The sequence below is a fragment of the Dermochelys coriacea genome, chromosome 1, assembly GCF_009764565.3.
Source record: "Dermochelys coriacea isolate rDerCor1 chromosome 1, rDerCor1.pri.v4, whole genome shotgun sequence".
Classification (NCBI taxonomy): Eukaryota; Metazoa; Chordata; order Testudines; family Dermochelyidae; genus Dermochelys; species Dermochelys coriacea.
This window is the reverse complement of record NC_050068.2, coordinates 257,833,701-257,857,383: the sequence shown is the minus strand read 5'-3', so window position 1 is coordinate 257,857,383 and position 23,683 is coordinate 257,833,701. Positions and strand designations below refer to the sequence as shown.

The window sequence follows — 23,683 nt, the reverse complement described above, 5'->3', positions numbered from 1 at the left end:
TTAAAATTATTCTTCACTTCTCCTCCCAAAAAAAGGGTATTGGTAGACGGCTTCTGGCACAGAAGAGATGTTACATTGCATCCCGATGTGGCTGCATCAGAGCTGGACCCAGGGACATGCAAGCAGTATAGCTGCATGGGGCACCCTTTTGGCAGACAGCTCATGAGGGCTGGGAAGAGTGGCAATACTGTATTTTTCCCTTTTTTAAATAGGAAGAAGATGGAAGAGAATCAGCTGGAGTCTCAAGAGAAGAGAGTGTGAGTCTGACTGCAGCCTCATGAGGAGTAGGGGGAAGTGGACAGATACACACAAGACTCATAATGAGGACACAGAAGAAAATGTTGCCATCTAGGAGAGTCTTACCCTTCCTCTAACTATATGTCAGATCAGCACTGAGCTGCATTTCAATAATGGGTGAAGTGATCCCTACAGACGGCATATGCCCTATAAAGTGCTTTGAGAGCCTTTTAATTGAAACGTGCTACAGACATCCAAGATATTCTTTTAAGTATTACAATCCCTGTGGGGATTGTTTTCAAATCTAATTGGCATTGTGTTCAGTCACTATGTTCTATGTGCGCCCCTACCCCCAGCAACTTCAACCTGATTTATTATTCTTGGATTATTTCCTGGGGGCAGGATAGAAACTGCCACAGACAGTTAGGATAGCCCACGAGCTCCGAGAGTAAAGCAATCCTACATTATCCTGGGCACCTCAGTACTGGAAAGATGCTGACAAAACTGGAGGGAGTTCAGAGATGAGCAAAAAAAATGATTAAAAGGGCCAGAGGGACTGATTTATGAGGAACGATTAAAAAGAACTAATTATGCATAGCTTGGCTGACTGATGACTGGGGGATAATATAACTGTCGGTAAAAATATCTGAAGGGTACACATGCCCAGGAGAGAGAGGAATTGTTCAGGGTAATCCAAGGAGATAGAAGTGGGAATAATGGGATAAAGATGAGAAAGGAAAATTTAAGCTGAATAGCAGGAAACACTTCCCATCAGTGAGAGCTACAAAACTGGGGAATATTCTCCCAAAGAAAGTGATCAAGTGAGCCACTTAGCAAACAATAAGAAAGGGAATTTGGTGTTAGGGAAAGGTGTCAGCTTGTCAGCCCTGCAGACTGAAGTCTCTTTTTATCCACATAACGGATACAGCATGGAGCACTGCAAGCTTCCTTTCTAATGAGCTACCAATATGCACCAGTCCTAATCCTGAGGGTTTCTCTCAGCTGGGCAGTTAACTCCAGTTTAAAGCACCTCCAAACATAGCTCAGAGGTTGGTGTGTGTGGACAATAGGGAGCCCGGGGAAACACCCAAGTAAGAGCCCAAGTTAACTCTGCAAGGAAGACATACTCTAAAAGAGAAAAGTGAATTCAGTTTCCAAGGCCTACTCAGTTCTTGATCTCTCCTGGAACAGCCGGCTGAGGTGGCAGCTGCATGTCTATTGATTAGTGTGATGAGACACCATCCCTACCCAACTAATTTCATATAAACAAACTTTCACTGATCAGATGTCAGGTTCTATCAAGATTCAGTGACTCCAGACCTGGGCTGGATTCATAGCAGTGACCCAGAAGAGTCTGGGTCTGCATCTCAATCTCACCAAGTGGAAAAAATATTAGTTAATGAATTATTGTCAGGTAAATTAGCATCTGACAGAGTCCTTGCTCTCTGTCTGTTGACAGAGGGGTGTGGATTGTCTTCTCTTTTTGTGAATAGGCTTCAGCAGGAACCACCTCCGCGGATAAGAAAGGATTTCAGTCTCTTCCTCTAATCCGTGTGGCTTTCCCACTGCTGGATTAAACAAGGCAATCACATTGACTAGCACTCCACTTGCTCTGCATTAGATGCTGGGTTCTTGGTCCCCACTGGTGGACAAATACACACATTTCCACACATCAGGCCAGATGGAAGGGAGGAGAAAGGCAGGGCGACAGGCCAGGAGGAAAGGCATACAGCCCTCATCTCCTCAAACCAGTTAAAAAAAGAAAATAAGAGGGAAAGGCTGCCCTGCTAGCTGCCAAGAGGAGGGGGAATAGAGCCCCCTACAAACACCCAAGAGGATGCTGCCATCCCGAAACCAACATTTACTCTTGTTACCACATCAGTCGGGTAGGAAGGGGTGACATGAGCAACAAACTCCACATTGCAGGTTTAAGCAAAGGGCACATTGTGGGTCCAAGCTGCTTTAGTGGCTATCCTACCTGAGGGAAACATTCGAGAACATAAACCTCAGCTAGCTCATAACATGACTAGATACACCTTCTCATCCACCCAAAGCCAGGGCACTAGGGCAGCTGGAGGAACAAGGAGTTCAGGATCACCCCCAAAATATAACAGCATCTCCATCCTACCATTGTCTGAACTAGACTCTGTGGTGGACTGGAAATTCAAGGGCATGTACAAGAAAGTAAATATGTGATAAATAACCCAAGGGACACTCAACTGAGCTTCAGAGCTGATTCCATACAATGTCCGCTTTTGAAATTGCCTCAAGCTGCTGGAGAACTTCCAGTGTGCCACCTAATCCAGCACCAGTGTGATGCAGAAACTAGAAGGCTTTGATGCAGTATTTAGGTCCAGTTTCCTTGCCTATACCTCTGTTATGTTCCCTTCCCTCTGGAATCCAGCACTCACACCAGGAAAATAACTCCCCAGAGGAGAGCTTCAGATGTGTTACTGATGTGTCTGACCATTTCCTAGCAATCTGTTTTGGTTCTGCACTTGAGAGCAGTTGGCTAACATGCCCTGAAATAAAAAAAAAAGAGATGCCTTTTTTTCAGCAACAAACATCCAGCAGATAGATCGGTGTGATTAGCGAGACTCTGTAAAAATGCCAGGGGAAATGAAAATAGCAAAGGGAAGTTCCCTCCCCAAAATACTGAAGGGCACATGGGGCTCAGTGGCACTTAATTATTATTATTCTTTTACTAATTATACAAAGCAACCAATAAATCAATAGTAATGAGCACCTGCCAGAAGATAACAGTGGATTGAGATGAGAGAGCTCCATTTCCTGGCCCTTCTGTGTTAAAGGGGGCCTGAAGAAGAGTTTGTCTCCCCACAGGAGTGGGTCTAATAAAAGATATTACTTCACCCACCTTGTCTCTTTAAAGAAGATTATTCACTGTGGCTCAGTCTTGTCTGAGAGCAGGATTCCACCTTCGCAAGGAAATCAGGGTTAAGCGGTAACACTTTCAGTGCAGGCCGGCTTTGGCGGGGGGAAGACCTTATTGCCTCTTGTACAGAGAGGGGATTTGCCAAGGCAGCAGACAAGAAAGTTAGAGGATCCCTAATCCCTAAACCTGCTCCCCCTTAGTCTCTGATGCCTCCTTGAGTAGGGTGCGTCTTCCCATCCCTTACTTCCCAGATACAGCAGGCCTCCTTTCACCTGGGGCTCCCTGTCTGAGCAGGGCTCTCGGCGATCACTAAGGCAGCCATTTGCCCCAGATGTCAAACTGAACCCTTAGCACTACAAACTCCATAATAAAAGTGTCGCTTGCCAGTCTGCCAAGGGAACAGGTTTCGGGAGCTAGGAGAAGATGGGTGCCAAGGATTATTAATAGCGCCCCTTGATAAGCTAGGGAGGAGGTGAATGTGATACTGAGTGTGTCCCTGGGTAGCTGACACCGGTGTGGAGGGGGTATCATCCGCCAAAAATAGAAAAGACCAAGAGCCTATATAAGTGGGGTTCCCAGCCTGGCTGTCACCTCCTTTGGCCACCTCCAAATCTAACAGCCCTTCCCACAGCACTTGGGAGTGTTCAGAAGGTAAACAGTGAACAACTGGCCCACTTCCATAGCCAGGATCAATTTGTCCTGGCAGAGCAGGAGAGCAGGACTTCAGCCTGAGGGGAAAAAAGGGGAAATTCACCCCCTCCCCCCATAAATAACAGTAAAGGGAGACAGCAGAGAGCCCCTCTTTGGAGCCAACTGCCTGCAGGTGGAAGACTCCAGAGGAGGAGAGACAGGACTGTGTGGAGGGGGAAATGACTACATAGTCAGGAGAAATGGAGGGAAAGCGAGGGGGAAAAGGGAAGGATGGTGCAAACAACAGCATCTCCTGCAAGACCCGCTAGCAAACCTTACACACCAAAGCCCCCTTTTGCAGAAAGGAAATTGGCTCTTTAGACCTCAGCTCCCCTTGGGCAGCCGTTTGGATGCTGTGCAGAGTGCTCCATCCTTTCTGGCAAGGGAGTCCCAGGTTTCTGCCCAGCGGCTGCTGTACCTGGGGCGGGGGGGGGCGGCTGGCTGTCGTTGCCAAGGTGCTGTCTGCGTTGCTTGGCGATGGTGGCTTTATTGTTACTTTATATTTACATCGTGGGGCGTGTTGCCTGCCTGCCTGCCGCTAGCCCTGGGTGCACCCTGGCCCCAAAGCAGGTTCTGTGACTCCAGGGACCCGTGAGCCGCAGCCACGGCTGGGGGAGAAAGCCCGAGTTGCAAGGCGGGGAGAGAAACAACTCTTTGGCACCCGGCTGCTTTGTGGGTTGCAGCCGATGGGAGGGAGCCTCCAGGGCCTGTCCACCAGGGCCCTCTCCCACGGGACACAAGCAGGGGCTTCTCTCTGTTAGGCAAGTGAGGAGGAGAGGGCGTGAGCACCTGCTGAATTCCGAAGAGCGTGTCCGGGGCGTTTTGCTGTTTCTCCTCGATGGCTGGGGGTCGCTGGGGCGTGCCATGGGCTAAGGGTTGGCGCGGTTGACGGGGGTGGGCACGGGGCTCCGCAGGCCAGCTTCAGGGAAGACTTTGTCACCCGGCTTGATCTTTACTCGGGGCCAAATGCAGCTGCGATGGACCTGGCACATGTCTTCCTGGCGCCCCGGCTCGACTCACAGGACAGGGCAACGGAACCGGGTCTGACTCGCGCTGCTGCGCTTTCGGGTTGGCCCAAGCCCGGCTCTGTTTGGGTCCGCTTTAGCCGCTGCTTCGGGGAGAGCTGCTCTGGGCTTGAGCCAGACACCCAGGCGCCCTCTGGGTGCGGGGCTGTGGTTCCCCTGCGGAGAAAGGAGGAAAAAGAGCAGGAGGACTTGGGGCACCTTAGAGACGAACACATGGATTTGAGCCCAAGCTTTCGCGAGCTGCCGCTCACTTCAAAGGAGCGAGGCGCTCCTGCCACGAGCAAATCCACCAAATGGGGAAGAGAGGGTGCCAAAGATTCACCCACCGGCCCGCCTCCAGTGAGGCGACGCCGTTGTTAAACAAAAGGACCCCAATCTCTGAACACACACACGTGCGCTCAGTGGCGTTCTGCGGGACCAGAACCCGAGCGGGACGCGGGGCGGGGAGGGGCGTGTTCCCTAACCAAGTAGCTGAGGAGGAGTCAGTGAGAGGCTGAACAAAGTTTCTCCCGAAGCCTCTTTCGTCTCTGTGCCCGATGATCCTTCAAAATCTTAGGCAGCGCAGCCGCCCCATGGCCTTCAAGGGGAAGGGGTGGCGGGGTCGGGCCCGCAGCTGTGCTGGAAGGCACGACACAGCCCGGCCCTTGGCTTAGTTACTCGACGTGCAGCCAATGTGCCGGCACCTCCCGCCCGGATCTGCCCTAGGGGCCCCCCGCTTCAGCGCCCCCGGCACCTCCCGCCCGGATCTGCCCTAAGGGCCCCCCGCTTCAGCGCCCCCGGCACCTCCCGCCCGGATCTGCCCTAGGGGCCCCCCGCTTCAGCGCCCCCGGCACCTCCCGCCCGGATCTGCCCTAAGGGCCCCCCGCTTCAGCGCCCCCGGCACCTCCCGCCCGGATCTGCCCTAGGGGCCCCCCGCTTCAGCGCCCCCGGCACCTTCCGCCCGGATCTGCCCTAGGGGCCCCCCGCTTCAGCGCCCCCGGCACCTCCCGCCCGGATCTGCCCTAGGGGCCCCCCGCTTCAGCGCCCCCGGCACCTTCCGCCCGGATCTGCCCTAGGGGCCCCCCGCTTCAGCGCCCCCGGCACCTTCCGCCCGGATCTGCCCTAGGGGCCCCCCGCTTCAGCGCCCCCGGCACCTCCCGCCCGGATCTGCCCTAGGGGCCCCCCGCTTCAGCGCCCCCGGCACCTCCCGCCCGGATCTGCCCTAGGGGCCCCCCGCTTCAGCGCCCCCGGCACCTCCCGCCCGGATCTGCCCTAAGGGCCCCCCGCTTCAGCGCCCCCGGCACCTCCCGCCCGGATCTGCCCTAGGGGCCCCCCGCTTCAGCGCCCCCGGCACCTTCCGCCCGGATCTGCCCTAGGGGCCCCCCGCTTCAGCGCCCCCGGCACCTCCCGCCCGGATCTGCCCTAAGGGCCCCCCGCTTCAGCGCCCCCGGCACCTCCCGCCCGGATCTGCCCTAGGGGCCCCCCGCTTCAGCGCCCCCGGCACCTTCCGCCCGGATCTGCCCTAGGGGCCCCCCGCTTCAGCGCCCCCGGCACCTCCCGCCCGGATCTGCCCTAGGGGCCCCCCGCTTCAGCGCCCCCGGCACCTTCCGCCCGGATCTGCCCTAGGGGCCCCCCGCTTCAGCGCCCCCGGCACCTCCCGCCAGGATCTGCCCTAGGGGCCCCCCGCTTCAGCGCCCCCGGCACCTCCCGCCCGGATCTGCCCTAGGGGCCCCCCGCTTCAGCGCCCCCGGCACCTCCCGCCCGGATCTGCCCTAGGGGCCCCCCGCTTCAGCGCCCCCGGCACCTCCCGCCCGGATCTGCCCTAGGGGCCCCCCGCTTCAGCGCCCCCGGCACCTCCCGCCAGGATCTGCCCTAGCGCCTGCCCTCGTGCCCCCGGCACCTTGCATGGCAGAGGAGGGAGGTCGGGTGGATCATTTCTGTGACGAGCAATGGGCAAGGCGCTTACCAGGCAATCCAGACAAACTTCCCGGGCGGCTCCCAGCGGTGACTGAGCAGCGCAGCACAAAGCCTGAGCAGCCTGCGCCCGCAGGACCGCACATCTGCATAGTTACTATGGCACCTCCAGCTTCACCCGGCTGTCCTCGTGTCTAGCGTGTTGGGCGTCAAACCGGGGCTGGGGTGAAGAATTCAGCCCGGGGGCGGGTTAAGACGGGGGGCTTACAAACAGCCCAGGGCTCAAAGGCGCCGAGCGGGGGGGGGGGCGGAGGGAGAAGCGTCTCCAGCTAAGGCTACTTTCCATCCGCTCCCCCACCCCAGCTGGCGCGCGGCTTGACGCGGGGCATCTGCTGCAGTGCCGCGCTCCGCGCCGCCGTGTGGAACCGGGGCAGCGCACGTCTGATTTCCCCGCCGCGCTGCACCACTCGCTCTGTCCCGCGGCACCCGGGAGTCTGCCCTTGACACAACTCCTCTGCCAGCCTAGATCGGCCCCTGGCGCTGCTCCAACGGAGCTTAGTCTCCAGCTTTCCAGAGGGAACCCCCCCCCCACGTCCCCATCCACACACCCCGACGCACACGTGCCCCAGAGTGCTTGCTTCCGCTGCCCACTTCGGCTAGCGGCCCTTCCCCCCGAGAGCGCTCCCTGGCACGGGTCCAGCCCTTCCCGGTGTGCCGTCCCCAGCCGGCGCTGCAGCTTGGGTCATATGCGCAGGAATGATGAGAGAGGCACTTATTAATCTTTTCGCACTCGCCTCTCCCTTCACCCAGCGGCAGGATGGCGATGGCGGACCTGTTCAGCGCGGAGGAGATCAAGGCGGCTGTGGGAGCCTTTTCAGGTGAGTGGCTCTTCCTCTATCCTCGTGCGGGGCTGCGGTGCAATTGTGCTCCGCTCGGGGAAGGTCAGAGGAGCCGGCTGGATAAAACATCCGACGGGGATGGGGAGAAACGTGCAAGGTGAGCATGTCGGGCTTATTAAACCCAGGGATGTGTCCTCTGCAAACTTCCCCGGGACGCTGGAGACGTGAAACGCTCCATTCGTTCGAAGGAGAAGTAGGTAGCAAAAGCAGAGAGACTCGGCTCCTAGGCACTAGACATTTACAACCGGAACAAAGCTGTAGCCACGTTAAGGAAGGATATGCCTGGGGGGGGGAACAGAGCCTGGGGGACACCCCGCAGCCCCCCGCCCCCCAAATCCTGTCCCCAGCGTCGCAGCGCTCTCGGTTCTCGTTTCAGTGGCAGACGCAACTGCTGCGGTCTGTCCTGTTAGGGGGTTTTTGCTTTTGAGGCTGAAGATGAGTCGAGAGAGTGGGCTCAGCCTGCTGGGTTGCAGAAGCTTCGCGCAGGACAGACGGCTGCGGTGCGCCTTCCTTCCGGCACACATCGATGCCCCCCGTTTCAAACTCTCCCCGTTTCTCTCCGCCAGCGTCCGACAGGTGACCCCCAAATAAACCGCACGCCGCTGCATCTCCGGCTCGGGCTTCTGCCAAGCAAGCGTCGGGATCCGTGCTCTCGGATGAACACGATCCAGGCCCCCCCCCCCCGAACTAAAACTCCCTTTTCCAGCCTGCAAAGGGGGGAGCCTCTTTCTTCTTCCTTCCCCCCACACACAGAGCGCACAGCCGGGGAACTCGACAGCCCGGAGCTGACGGGACATCGGGCCCCGCTCTCTTCGCTCGGGCAGCTGCCTCCATGGTTCTAGTACCGCCACAAAGTCCCCCGGCACCTTGCCCCGGGTGCAATTAGCTACGGCTCAGGACTCAAGCTGCTCCCACGAGACCCAACCCCCTTAGGTTGCTGTAAACCCAGAGATGCTACTGGGATAAGGATGCTTTGCAAACACGGAAGTCCACAGCACTTTTGATTTCCCCTGACCTCTCTCCAGCCCCACGGTTACAGGGCTCCATAGGGGTGGAGGTGCTGGTGAGGGAAGGCAGAAGTGGACCAGATAACCTCATCTTTCCCCCCTACTTGTGCAGCACCATGATCTTGCAGGGGCCATGCAGCACAGCAGCCCCTCGGACCCCTGCCCCAGAATACAAACGACTTCTGCCTGTCCCCTTTGGCTCCTAAAATGCTCCACTTGACCTTTTGAAGCCAGGTGGGGGGATGAGGAAATGGGAGCTGTCACCATAACCTAGAGGCATGTCTTCTCTGCATCAGCCTGCAGGGCTGAGCCAGGCAGAACTCTGATTTCCAAAAGGGGAAGTTTTAAAAATATGTTCCGTACAGTCTGACTCCAGTTCAGGTTTCAGGTGAATGCTCTTACTCCTCTATGGGACACCTGGCAATGTAGGCACTGGATAGGAAGGGAGGAGGCCTGGGTTTAATTCCCAGCTCCCTCGCTGCCTCTGGGGGTGACCTTGGGTAAGTCACTTCCCCCCTTCTGTACAGTGGGGGCACTGTCTCTTGCCCTTTGATTATTCAGAGTTTAAGCTCCTTGGGGCAGTGACTGCATATTGCTCTGTATATGTACAAGGCCTAGCATAATGGGGTCCTGATCTAGGGGTAGGATTAAGAAGGCAGGATCTTTGTGGCAGAGAGAGAGAAAATCAGGAGCATCTATACCAATGTGCCTCAGTAACCAGCCTACAACTAACCCAGCCTCACCCTTTTTCTCCCACAGCGGCCGAATCCTTCTGCCACAAGAAGTTCTTTGAAATTGTGGGACTGAAAAAGAAGAGCCAGGAAGATATAAAGAAGGTTTTCCACATTCTTGATAAAGATCAAAGTGGCTTCATTGAGGAAGACGAGTTGAAGTAAGCAGGTCAAGTCCTCCCTCTATCCTTACATTAAGAGGATGTGTTCATATTTTCATCTGAGTAAAACACACCCTAGTCTGCAGTCCCATTCAGACTCCTAATTGCCCTGTCTTGGGCAGTGTCCAGTTGTTTGCATGACTCAGCAGGGGGAGTAAACAGTTAAAAGTAGGATCAAATGTGTGTAGAGAGAAAGCTATCTAACTTTTATGTGAGTGATCTGTAGTCTAACCACAACTCCTCCATCTCCAACAGTTCCAGGCGAGAGCACTTGTTCTTTCTGTGTGATAAAGAAGGACACCAACGGGGCCAGGCCTTTGGATTCAATTGCATGTCTCAACACCACTGCTAGTCATCTCTAAAAACCAGGAACGTTAAACCCTATTAACTCAGCCTCCTCTTTGTCCCATGCCTTTTCTTTAGATTTGTACTGAAGGGCTTCACTCCTGATGGCAGAGACCTATCTGATAAAGAAACCAAGACACTCCTGGCTGCCGGAGATAAGGATGGCGATGGCAAAATCGGCCTTGATGGTAGGTGGCTTCAGGAGGGTCAAATTCTGTCCCTCGTACAGAGGTATAAGCCCCACAGGCTTCATTGCCAGGTGTGACCTTGTGGAGGGCAGATGAGGCCTTTAGTTACCTTTCAGGGCTTGCTAAATTTGTGGTACCTTCCTTGGTGCAAAAGCTGAGTCCCAACACTAGAGGGAGCAGGAATTCATAGAAACCCGGATTTAGCACAGGATGGGAGACTGTAAAGGCATTCACAGGGGGGAGAGATAAAGGGCCCCATCCAACCCTCACCGAAGTCAGTGGGAGTCTTTCCATTGGTTGCAATGGGCTCAGGATCAGGCCCTCAGAGTTTACAGGAGCTGAATTTGGAGGCAGGGAGAGAGAGAGAGAGAGAGAGAGAGAGCAGGAGCTGACTAGCAGCATGTCTCCTTAATTAAAAAAATGCTGTTTCACTTAAATGAGAACATGATGCAAGACTTCTGATGGCTTAGCAAAGTAAATTCTTAACATTCAGTGTTGAGTAAGTCCATTGTGTAGCCTCACTGTCTATCCAAGTTCCCACCATATGCATGACAGTAACGATCTTCACAGGGGAAGACAGGGGAAACCTGTCATTTAACTTCAAACCATCAAGATATATCAGCAGGCTTACAAGTAAGGGGCACATTTTTGGTCCACAGCATGGCTAGAAATTGGAACTGATTATTTCGCTCTTCCTGGCAACTTCTGGTCAAAATAGTTCACAGACTGGCATTTCTCCCTTTCCCTCTTCCTCCACATTACCAAGGCTCATTAGAACAGATATGAAGATGTCAGGTCTGAAGGAACCCTTTCCCTCTATTATAGAAGGAGGTGGGGGGGGGGGCTCTAGCTAGGATTCATATGTCAGCTCAGCAGTAGAAAATCACTTGTAACCTCCATCATGCTGACAGCCCCTTTGACAGAGTGAAAATTGGAAACATCTCAATTTTTCCTTCAGATAGTCCTGTCTCTTAGTATTATCCATTCTCTTGGATTTATAAAGGTGTTGTCTTCAAATGGTGTGCAAAATACAAGGGAAAGTGAGGTTACCGAACATGATCTCACAGTTTATAGGGTAGAAACAGAAGGGATGGCATACTAAATTACCCAATGAGAGAGGTGACAAAGAAGATACACTTAGCTGCCTGACCATGGCACACCAGTAGAACAGTGTCTATGAGCCTAAGTTCTCAGGCCCTGATATGTCACAGTGACATATGAGCAAAGTGAGCTGCTGCTGACTACTAGCAGCAGTCTTGAACTCAGGGTTCTATGTCATAAATCTCATATACTTTATTGCTGACAGAGCCTTTCTAGTCCCACTCAAATCAGTGGCTCAGTTCCCAGAGATCTAGACAGGAGTGCAATTTGCAGTAATCAAGTCATCTGAAGATCCTTGTAAGGATGCTCATAGTTGGGTGGCCCACTTGATACCTCCATGGCTGCGAAACAGGAGCAATCTCAGTTGAGTTAAAAGAAATCTCTACTTAGGAAATGTTTCAGACCCATCTTGGCTTATATGAAAGAGAACAGTGTTAGCATCTCATAAATTAGTGGTGTGGCCAACATTTAAAAAAAAAAGTGAAGCAATGCCTGGGAGCAGACCTATTCTATGAGAGCAATCTGGAATATCTCCTTAGCCAAGTCTCCTCTCCCATCAGTTTCACACCTGTGAAAATCCACTGAATTCTGTGGAGTAACTGTGGATTTACCCTACTGTAAGTGTGAAGGGAATCAAGATCCTGATTCTTTTTCCTTGCACACTTCTGGCCACACCCCCACCGAGCAACATTCCAGAGCTCTGCTCCCTCCCAAGCCTCATTCTACTAGCAAACTGCTGCACCAGTGAGGCGTGGAGTGTGTGGCAATTTACATGTTGTGAGGGACAGGGCAAAGGAAATGGAGAAATGGTGATAAGCGACATGTTTGAGACACTTTGCCCTGTCTCACAATATGCCTGATTCACCAACCATGAAAGCCTCGGCAATTGGAACTCCCACAGCTATTTCTGAGCTTTGATATTTTTCAATTTTGATGCTATATTTTCTGCTACAGAAACACTGGATTTTTTTCTAATAAATAAATTGTCCTCCTTTACCCCAGGTCCATCCCTTGGGTCAAGTTTTCAAACACCACCCTGATCATTACCTGACTATGGAGATCCAGCTTTTTGCAGATGATGGTAATGAATTGGATATCCCCTCAGTCTAGTTCCCAGCAGCCCATAACAGTTCTGAGAGATGAAGGATTGGCATTCAGTGCCTTCTGAAGACTGATTTGAGCATGCCAGGTCCACCTGTTCCTCAGTTCTTTCATTGTAAACTTCCATTTTAGCTGTCCTATGGAGCCTCCTTCAGAAACATGTGTCAGATTAGGAATGATCTCTCAGATCTGCTGTTCAGAGCTCATCTCTGCTTCTACACAGAATTCAGGAATTATTCCAATTATCTATACTTCTGGCTAAATGGATCAAGATTTATATTTTGGGGCTGGCCTGCCAATCTAGAAGTGTTGAAAACATGGGGCCTACTCCTGCAAGGTACTGACCTGTCTCTTGAGAGGTACTGAATCCCTTTATCTTTCATTGGATTCAGTCAAAATTGAGGGACCAGAACAATCTCCAAGCCCAGGTCCATGTTACCCAGGAGGGTGACCATCCTCCAGACCTCATCTCCCAGACTGAAGGGGGAATGCTACTGAGGCAACAGTCAGTTTCAGGGGAGGTGAGTCTAGCCTTCCACAGTCCCTCAGCTGGAAGGCATCATCATCACATGCTCAGATTCCAAGGGCACAAGACAAAACCAAAAAGAGGAAGGTTTGTACTTGAGGTCATTTTTTGATCTCTTATGTGCTATTGGACATATAAATCATACCCTTCAGTTCCTCCAGCTGCCTGATGTTGCTAGGCCTGTGATGTCAGAAGCCATGTGCTACAGGGAAAAGATCTGAACAAAGATCCAAACTTTTATTCAGGTAGACCACAACCTTTATCTAGTACATGCATTCAAGCTCCACTCCCACTGAGGTTCTGAGAATACTTCTAATTCTACCAGTCATTTTCTCAGAACTCTGTCATGAAATATGTTCAGAATTCAAATCCACTATTTGTTGCATCAAGTTAAAAACATTAAAAGAAAAATCAGGAGAGGGTAAAAAATGCTCTGATGAGTTTCTCTCTCTTTTGCGCTCTTGTGTGTCCCAAATAATTTATTAGCAGTTTGGAGAGAGAAATGATTAGTCTATAATAAATTCACAGAGATTATCTTTGGTAGTTTAATGAAATACCACAGGGTTTGTGCTGGGTCCTCTGCAATGTTGAGGGAAAGTCTGCTGATGGTCCAAAGAGCATTTCAGAATAAAGTGAAAATAAGTTTTACATAATTAGAACTCTGGAATTTGTTTAGAATACTTAAATATGATATATTGGAAATATAGGAATCATTCACAGACGTGTAAAATATAGAGGTTATTCATATACATAATATATTTTATTAAATAAATAGCTTTGAACTATGTTGACAATATACAATAGCAGCATCAATATAACTATTACTTTAGAAAATATCTGGCTATAACCATGATTAATTTATTTGCAGATGTGCTGCCAGCCACTGACAGAGCGGAATCCACCTCACTACAAAATTTATATCTAGTGCTTGCCTTCTTCCTTTTAGGTGATGTCTGTTGGGTTCACAAAGGAAACTGACTTTGTGACTAAGGAGTACGGCACAGCTAAAGAGACTGGCCAACCGGGCACCAACGGGCAGTCTGGGTGGATTGACATATCCTGAATTCCCTCTTTGGCTTCTCAAAAATGGTTTAGCTTCACTGTGAGGTTTTCTGACCCACAATCTGACCCTCTGATGCATTTAGGTTTATGAGCCATTCAATTATTGTGAAAGGTTGTTAATGAAGTTGCCCCTGCTGTCTCGGTGATGCTGTGAACCTCTCTAACATGCTTCTTCTTAATTTACTGTTTCTTGCTATTTTTAAACAAATTCTCTCTTCTCCAGAATTCATAACTTTGGTGGCTGAACCATAAAGCCTTTGACCAATCTGAACCTTCCATCTGCCCTTCACCCACCTGATTCCAACCAACTCCTGCTGACCTCCTTGGCTCCTGTTCTATTTATTTTTGTTAGTTTATACTCCCACTCTGTTCTCTGCAGCCCTGTAACTCTGTAATTGTGCTGAAAGATGCTGTTAAGATAATAAAGGTCACAGATTTTGGCTCTACTTTCTGCTTATCACATGTTCCTTCTTTCATTTAGGTTTGGGGTATGTTTGAGAGGAAGGGGATATTTTCTTATGATTTTTTGCTGAAACCATGTCTGCAATTGTATCTCTGGTTAGGGTAAGGTGGGAAAGCATTAAAATAATTACTTGGGGTGAAATATACCTACAGTGACTCATTCAGTCAACATCCCTGCACTGGGGTAAGACTGATTTCACTCTCCTTAAACCATCTCTGATAGATGGGTGCATATGCAAAGCCTTGACAAATATCTAGCACTGGCAATCACATAACCTCATTTAGCAGTTTGTTCCACTGACTTACCTGTTCTTCTATCTATAAAGCATTTCCTAATATTTAGCCTATATTTTCCCTGATTCATTTCAGTGATCAAGACACTGCTCCCCAAATATATTGTTTTTTAAGCGTGTCCAGTGCTTAGGGATCTTTGGAGGAAAGGTTCTCCAGAAATATCGGTTGGCATCAGTCATGCAGGGGGATAATTTCACACCACTGAAAATAGAAACCTTTCTGGGATGGAGTGCAGCGTGTATTGACTAGCAACACTACACAACTACTTAGGCCAGGAAATGAAAAACAATTCACCAGATGAAGGCATAGGAGGAAAAGGAGAAAAAAGCAAATACACAGCGGAGATTTGGCCATGATGCCGGTGTTAAAACACCTACTTGTTGTGAAAAGTATCATGTAAATGTTACTCCTAGTACTAGGTACTGAGTCACCAACATCACATCATACAGACCACCACCCTCTAGTAACTGTAGGCACCAACACCGCTCTGTGAAGCCAGTCAGCACTCCATAACACCATTCCCCAGGACATTGCTCAGTGTGGGCTCAGAAGGAAGCATACTTACTGAAGTGTGTGTTCCTACAAAAGGAGTCCTCGGCTTTTGCAGAACTACAATGCTAATGGATGGATGGGTGTGAAAAACACATTCATTTTCATGTAGTCTAAATAAATGAAAACTGAGTAATAAAGCAAGATAGTTCCCGTGGCACCTTAGAAACTAACAAATTTATTAAAGCATAAGCTTTCGTGAGCTACAGCTCACTTCATCGGATGCATCCATGAAGTGAGCTGTAGCTCACGAAAGCTTATGCTCTAATAAATTTGTTAGTCTCTAAGGTGCCACGGGTACTCCTTTTCTTTTTGCGAATACAGACTAACACGGCTGCTACTCTGAAACCTGTCAAAGCAAGATAGTGTTTGCTAACTTGATGGCTTTTTCTCAGCAGCTGCTGACCTCAAGTGGCAATAAGATGCAATTACACTGAGAGTAGTCACGGGGCGCACTAGGCAAGTGTAACACAGACTCATCCTTGGCCAGGGTCAAACCTGGGACACCTCTGAAGCTTCAGGTATGAGCCTCTACTGCATGAGCTGTGAGAGAGCAAGAAGGCTGCAATATTTTCAACCCCAAGCATTCAAAAACCACAGGTCAGCGCTGCCTCCTTCCCCCCCCCGCCCCAAAAAATCATGACATTAGCTTAAAAAACCATGTGATTTGTAATAAGTAAAAATGAATTTGGGATCCTTTATATTTGCCTTCTGGTTTTTGAGCCTTTAGGATTCATATTTTCCAGCTTTTCTCTGTAACCATGAGGGTTAGAAACTTACTTTAAAAAAAAATCGTTGCAGAATAAACCTTTGGTTGCTCACTTGGGCTCTAAAATTCAAAGTTTCATTTAGAACAAAGTTTCTAGCCTGTCTGGTTGTGATGAAAAATGTTCCAAATGTGAATCAAGTATAAATCAATATCCACTTCTGTCTGAACAGCCTGACACAATAAAGTGTGATCGTCTACAAATTTCACTATCAAAGTATTGTTGACTGTTGCACTGCTGATCTTTTAACATTTAGCTAATGTCCTTGCTCTATAAACCCAAACTGTGTCCACATTTTTGCAAGGGCCAAAAGCCGCAATTGTTTGCTAGTCAAGTGACAAAAACTCCCAGCACCCTCTTGGCTACTTCTATTATTCTGTTACACAATTTTGATATTAAAATCTGCGGCATGCTGTAAATAAACGTTTGGGGCACTATCAAATAAACAAACAAACAAAATCTTAAATTACATTACAGGGGCTACAGTACTGACTGAATTAACCATTTTCATATTTAATTCAATAAAACCCTCAATTGTTTAATGTATCTAATGCTGACATAGAATTTACTGTGTAGATTGGAGACCATAGGCAGATTTTAGGTCAGCCTTGCAAAAGAGTATACATTATACTATGCCTGTTACATATATAAAATATCTACATAGCCCTGTGGTGTAAGATCACATACTGAAAGCCCCTACAACTGTCATGTGCCTATGCAAGGCAGCAGAGTTAAATTCACTCTTAGCTTCGTGATTTGCAGATAAAACCTCCCTCTCTGTCCTGAATGTTAAGTCCTCTATAATATTTCCCCCCGATCATCAAACCCCAACGAAAGTCATGATGTTGGAGGATAAACCTTAAATAAGCACTACAGCCTTTATACATCTTGACAGTGGCTTGGCATGTTTGCAAAAAGACATGGAATTGACACTATGGGAGGAATCGGAATAGGCTTTGGTCCCTAGATTTAAGGAGGTTTAAGATAGGTAAATTATGTTCAGCCACACTATGAAAGAATGTTTGTGCTCATTTGTCCTGCTGCCACGAAGGAATTTGCCTGGGATGGGGGTGCTTCTCCTGATTTTCCCCGGGCTACAAGATACTTTAAAGGATGGGAGAGCAGGTTTTACTCTCCTCTCACTATCCCATGTGTAGAGTGTATCTGTTTTAGGTATCCATAAAGGCCTTTGTACTATGGAATCTAAGCCCTGACAGGATTCCACTGAGGCCAGGATTGTAACTGATAGTGAACAGCAGCAGTCTGCGATGTCGTCATCTGCCTCTGTTGCCCTGAGTGCAACTTGCTACGGGTTCTGCTTCACGAGGACGATGACGTACGAAACTAACTGAACGCTGAAGGCAGTGAGCTTGCACTAGGGTCACTAAGGACACAAGCCAACATGCAGAACCTGGTGATAATGTGCAAAAAGAAAAGAACCCAGTTTAACTCCCAGATCCCAGTGGAGTTTATAGGGCCAACAATTAGAGAATGCATTGTTTTATTTGTAACCCAGACACAACTGATAAGGAAATCATTTAGAGACAATACCTTTTTTTTTTTTAAAACCACACAGATTACCTTTTCAGAGTAGAACTCACTTTAAGAATGCCCTCCAACAGGCACTAAACTGTCATGAATCTTCCTCCCCCAACGGTTTTAGAAACTTTTCTCTAAAGGAGGGAATAGAGGGAGAGAAGGGAGTTCCCTGGTGTCTTCATCCATGGGCTACTAGCTATCAAAGGCTTCCCAGAGTGTATCAAATCTGAAAGGGGACAGAGACCAATCAAAAAGATCTAATCTGGGCCCATTTCATAAATGTAGAAGTGATAGAAAGCCAAGTACTAGGAGGCCAATTCACCATTGTCCAGGCAGCTAAAATGGAAATGCAGGTAGCTGCTTGCAACAATGGGATCAGGAAACCTAGAAATGAAAAGGTGGTGGTGCTTCAAGAGGTAGTTAAGACTGGCCAGCTAAAATGGGAGATGAAAGGAGTGCACTAAAACCCAAGCAGATGCAAGCTAAAGGGAACAGGAACCTTGACAGCACCAAAATCAGAATGTTCAACCCTTACAACAAAGGGATGTGGAGACCTGGGCCTGATTCTCCACTCTGTTACCAATTTTGCACTGCTGGAATTCAGCTGATTTCAGCAGAGTTACAGGGGTGTAAAACTGGTGTTACAGAGTGAAGAATCAATTCCCTGGGTGTTAAGAATATTTTAGTCTGGATCCTCTCCAACTGAAGTGCTGTCATCGTAGGAACCCTGGGAAAAAAAGAAACTGTTTAGGGGAGGGACAAAAGTCAGATGCCTAAAAATGGACCAGTTGTGGGGAGAGCTGACTGGGTGCTTGGAGGGAATGAATGAAATAGCAGTTTTATCAGTGTTTGGGCCTGCTGGCTGAGAGGGTTTTTTGAAGTTCTGATTGTTTCATTGTTAACTGTTTTTATTTTTCAGTAGTTGTAATGCACCTAAAGTTCAGGATGGGCACCACGGAAGAGATACTGAAATACATAAAGTTTTGAACTATCAAGCAGTGTTATTAAGTTACTGGTCTAATAGAAACAAGTTAATCAGACTCACTTAGCTCCAGACCTGCAAATGTACTTGGGTGAGTCTGCATACTGCTACAGCACCTGTGCAGCGCCTCCCACTGGTCATCCCTAGAATTAGCTCATCCAGCTCCAGAGTGCCTCCTTCTGGCCAGTGTCTCACCTGCCTTAGGTGCCATGTCCCTCCCAGACCCCAGTGCCCCTTACCCAGGGGTTCTGTCCCCCAGCAACCCCCACACTCTGGGTCTCCCCTCCCAGGGGAACCCCCAACCCTCTACCCCAACCTTACCTCAGTGGCTACTGAGGGTCATCATCTAATCCCCATTCACTGGGGCAGACTGCCATCTGTAATGGCCACTCATCACTAGCAAGTTATGGGCCACCAAGTTGGACCACCTACCTCTACCTCACCCCAGGCTGCCCCTCTGCAGCCCTAGTAACTTTGTAGGCCTTCACTAAGGCCTGCAGCCTGGGGGTTTACCAGGCTGGATCTCCACAGCTCCTTTTGCCCTTCCCCAGCACTGCTCTATGTTTGGTACCCTGAGCTCCCAGGCAGCTAGGTCCTTCTCTCTCTAAGGCTAGAGTGAAACTTCATCAGCTTCTGGCCCCAAGCCCTCTTATCAGGGCCAGCTGGGCCCTGATTGAGCTTACCACACCTGTGCTCAGCTACTCCTTCCGCTGCTCTCACTGCTTATCCCAGCCACAGCCGTCTCCAGGGCTGCTTTTAACCCCTGTTCTGCAGGAGTGGGGCAACTACCCCACTACAGGTGCCCAAAGCCCAGATTAGGTGTCTAGATCCCAAATTTAAGAGTCATTGTGATCCCCAAAACCTCTGCTTAGCTGTCACCTCACTCTATAGGTACCTAAACTCACTAGGGGCCTACATTGTTGCGGTAACAGTTCCCAACAGACCTAAGTTTCTACTTCTGGGCATGTGCAGTGCTGCCTCACACTAGCTACTTGGACACCTGAACCTCAGCATGATCTACAAACCAGGGGAAGATAGCCACTCCTCTGCTTATCTTACCTGAAGGCCTCGATCCAATAGGCATGCTCTGACCACACCTACCAGATCAGGTCCCATTCAAAATCCAACCAGGGGAAAAGGTGGTGGTGAGTCACTGGAGTAGGGACACAGGGTCTCCCACCTTCCAGATGGTTGCCTAACCACTAGACTATACTCTCTCTCTCCATATCCATCCATCCATCCATCCCAGAGGATTGTGTTGTGCTTTGGAGCAGGGGTTCTCAACCTTTTTCTTTCTGAGCCTCCCCCCCCCCCATATGCTATAAAAACTCCTTTTTGGCAGATAAAAGCCAGGGCTGGTGTTAGGGGGTAGCAAGTAGGGCAATTGCCTGGGACTCCATGCCACAACAAGCCCCATAAAGCTAAGTTGCTCGGGCTTCAACTTCAGCCCCAGGAGACAGAACTCAGGGCCCTGGGACTTCAGCTCTGTGCAGTGGGGCTTCGGCTTTCTGCCCTGGGCTCTAATGAGTCTAACGCTGGCCCTGCTTGGTGGACACCCTGAAACTTTCTCGTGGCTTCCCAGACCTCTGGTTGAGAACTGCTGTTTTGGAGGATGGTTGCGAGTGGGTGTCCTTTGCTGGTCTCTCTATTTTTTTTCTCTTGGGGAAGTGGGGCTTTGGGTATTTTGTGTATGTGTATGTAGCTTTATGGTCGCTGAATGTTATATTTCAGGGTTTCTTTTGTTTTAACAGGCTTTTGTCTACCCTCTGGGGTGGCATGGACAGGCCAAGGGGACAGAGACCTCTGTTTGTTGTGGATTTTGAGGGTTTAACCCATCGCCACGTGGGTTGTGGATTTTGCCTCCAGACTCTCTCATTCTGCCTGTGTGGAGAGGTGGGTTGTAGCTGTGGGGAAGGTGACTAGATTTAAAAATGTGAGCTATGGCTCCTGCACGAGCAAGGCTGTGGTGTTTGTTGCTGCGTTTAGCCTTGTTGAGCAGGTGGTTGTGGAAGGGATTGTTCTGCAGGGTGTTTTTGTCCCTGTTGTGCCCCTCACAACACCTGCTATTAAAGTCACTGTCTCTAATGCACCTCTTTTTTTAGGAAATGAGAAGCTACCTAAAGACCTGGCAAGTTATAGTAAGATTCACTAGCCCTATTAGGATAACTCCTTTGGGCTGTAAACCCCAGAGGTTCAGCATGTCTTGTCCTTTCATAGCCAGGTTTATGTGATATTAAACAATGCTTCCAACGTGTTAGAAGTTTCTCTGAAGTATAGGGTTGGGGAGTGTGAGTACATTGGTTTGTTATCACTGAGGACATGGCCTGTTTTTGTTGTTTGAGTCTCACACATTTGGTCAATCAGTGCGCTAAGAATAGGGCAGGCTGCCCCTGGGAATGTAGGGGTTTCCTAACAGGCTCCAGTTGGTTTGGGGCAGTGGGATTCGTACCCCCTTTACCACATGGGGAAGATGGCATTACTGGTTCGGTGGCTCCTGACTTAGTGGGCTCTTGGCCTGAGCCTGACTGCAAAATGGAGGCTGAGCCTGTTGTTATGGAATCTGCGGCCCTGGCTGAGGATCAGGTTTGCTGACAAAGCCCCAAAATAAAAAATGGTTGTTGAAGGTGGAGGAAGTTCCAAGTTTCTGAGGGCGCTGCAAAGCGGGCTGGTTTGGTCAGCATAGTCAGGGAGCACACTGTTGAGGGTGCTGCTGAGAGTAGTTCTTTGGTTGGGGGCATGGAGAATTCTCAGCTAGTAGTTTTGCCCCATAGGTCCCAGCAGCCCCCACCCCCTTGTCCCTCTGAGGTTCCCTCAGTCGAGGTCAGTAGTGACACTCAGTCTGAGAGAGTGGGGGATGATGAACTCACAGATTCTTTGGGTGCTGAACTCCCTGAGGGGAGTTTTCTAGATGAGACGAAGGGGAAACGTGGAGTAGAGGGGGCAGATAGATTAAGGTCAGGAAACCAGTCTTTGTTGTCCGCTCAGCATACTATGAGACATGTCTCTGTGTGTGAGTTTGACAAACAGAAATGATATAGACTGAAAAAACTGATGACCAAAGTGTGTGTCCCTCTGACCTATGGAAATGTTGGGGAATAATGGATATGGGAGAATTCAGTGCTGCTGTCTGAAGTTCTGGGAGTTTTTTCTGCATCTTTTTTCTTATTTTTTTTATTAATTTTGTATGTGGCTCTCTGAATATAAGTGCGTGCAGGGACATTATAATATTTTTACCTGTCCCAGGAAAAGGTGGACATTTCATTTTTGCAAGAGACCCATACATAGGGTGACCAGATGTCCCGATTTTATAGGGACAGTCCTGATATTTGAGGCTTTTTCTAATATAGAAGTCTACTGCGCCCCACCCCAATTTTTCACACTTGCTGTCTGGTCACCCTACCCACACAGTTGCAGGCAACCAAATTGCTTGGCTTGCTGATTAGAGAGGGGAGGTTTTCCTGAGTCATGGTTCCACTGCAAGTGCAGGGATTGCCATTCTCTTTGTGGACAGGGTGAAGCCTGATTTGGTGAATTTGCAGGAAGTTGTTCCAGACTGTCTACTGACTGTTCAGCCTTTTCTGAGCAATCTCTTCTTTTGATTAATGTCTATGGTCCTACTGTAGGGAAAGACTGTGTGCGTGTTTTCAAACCTTGGATGCTCTTTTGACAAATTGTTTGACAAATGGTATTTTAATTGGGGGGGAGGGTTAATTGTACTCTTAATAAGAGATTGGATAGGAATAGTTCGGAACTGCATCCACTGTCCGCTCAGTGACTTGCAACACTTTTACAGGATTCTGGTCTGACTGATGTGTGGCAACATTTTCACCTTATGTGCAGTAGAACTCATTGGGTGTATGTGCCAGCTCTTTCTCTATGACCCGTTTGGACTGTTTTTTTATGTTACTTATCATTTGTCTCATTTGCTTTCCAGTTGTAGTGTTGCTATTGGGATTTCAGATCATGCTTTGCTCTTATTTGTGTTGTCTCTTCCTTCTACTCAAGACCATCTTTCATACTGGCATTTTAACATTTGTCTTTTACAAGATGTTCACTTTTGGGGCTCTTTCAATTATTTTTGGGAAGCCTGGGTTACCTGAACGGGTGTTTTCCTCTCCTTGAGGCAATGATGGTAGGTTGGTAAAATTAATATTAAATATATTTATCAGCAATACATATTCCAGATAAGCCTGGACCTTCGCTGGAGTATAGATTATAGAGGACTTAGTAGTGATGTTGCGTTGCATGAGAGCTGGAAATATAAAAAATAACTTTTGCATGACTTATTGGATAACAAAGTTTAGAATGCACTGGCTAGGGCCCAATGTCAGGGTCTTTTTCAAACGGATGTGCCTTCTAAGATTTTCTTTGGCTTGAAAAAAAAGTTTTTCTTGGTTTTCTTCGTGCAGAGCTGAAGATGATTGACCACTTCAAGATGTCATCAGGACAAGTGCATTAAGATCCTGTGGGGATTCGGAACTTTGCATGAATTTTTCCTCAGACCTGTATGTAGGGTTGCCAACTTTCTACTCACACAAAACTGAACACCCTTGCCCCGCCCCTTCTCCGAGGCCCCACCCCCCGCTCACTCCATCCCCACCTCCCTCTGTCGCTCGCTCTCCCCGACTCTCACTCGCTCATTTTCAGTGGGCTGGCTCAGGGATTGAGGAGATGAGGGCTATGGCTGGGGGTGCGGGCTACGGGATGGGGCCAAAAATGAGGAGTTCAGGCTGTGGGAGGAGGCTCCAGGCTGAGGCAGTGGGTTGGGATGCAGGAGAGGGTGAGGGTTCCGGCTAGGGATGAGGGCTCTGGGGTGGGGCTGGGAATGAGGGGCTGGGGGATGGAGCTGAGGTGTTTGGAGTATGGGAGGGGGCTCTGGTCTGGGGCAGGGGCTTGGGTGTGGGGGGGAGGTGTGGGCTTTGGGGTGGGGCCAGGGATGAGGGGTTTGGGGTGCAGGAGGGTGCTCTGGGCTGGGACCGAGGAGTTTGGAGGGCAGGCAGGGGATCAGGGCTGGGGCAAGGGGTTGGGGCACAGGAGGGGGTGAGGGCTCCAGTTGGGGGTGCAGGCTCTGGGGTGGGGCTGGGGATGAGGGATTTCGGGTGCAGGAGGGTGGCCCGGGGCTGGGATTGATGAGTTCAGAGGGTGGGAGGGGGATCAAGGTGGGGCAGGGGGTTGGGGTGCAGATGGGAGTGAGGGGTGCAGACTCCGGGCAATGCTTACCTCAGGCAGCT

The 23,683-nt window shown here is 49.7% G+C and overlaps 1 protein-coding gene across 4 annotated transcripts; it reads left to right on the top strand.

Annotated features, from left to right (window-relative positions):
• Positions 1-7,158: 7,158 nt before the first annotated feature.
• PVALB (parvalbumin) lies at positions 7,159-14,306 on the top strand. Of its 4 annotated transcripts, XM_038368300.2 has the most exons (5): positions 7,344-7,616; positions 9,404-9,536; positions 9,960-10,069; positions 12,173-12,251; positions 14,083-14,306. In XM_038368300.2, the coding sequence occupies exons 1-4, from the start codon at positions 7,556-7,558 to the stop codon at positions 12,208-12,210; spliced, it is 342 nt and encodes a 113-aa protein (XP_038224228.1). In that variant the 5' UTR covers positions 7,344-7,555; the 3' UTR covers positions 12,211-12,251; positions 14,083-14,306. The 4 variants fall into 4 exon arrangements, with proteins under 4 accessions (XP_043376162.1, XP_038224228.1, XP_038224239.1 ...); XM_038368311.2 differs by lacking the exon at positions 12,173-12,251 and having other exon boundaries at positions 7,345-7,616; positions 13,744-14,306; XM_038368320.2 differs by lacking the exon at positions 12,173-12,251 and having other exon boundaries at positions 7,347-7,616.
• The last annotated feature ends 9,377 nt before the right edge of the window (positions 14,307-23,683 follow it).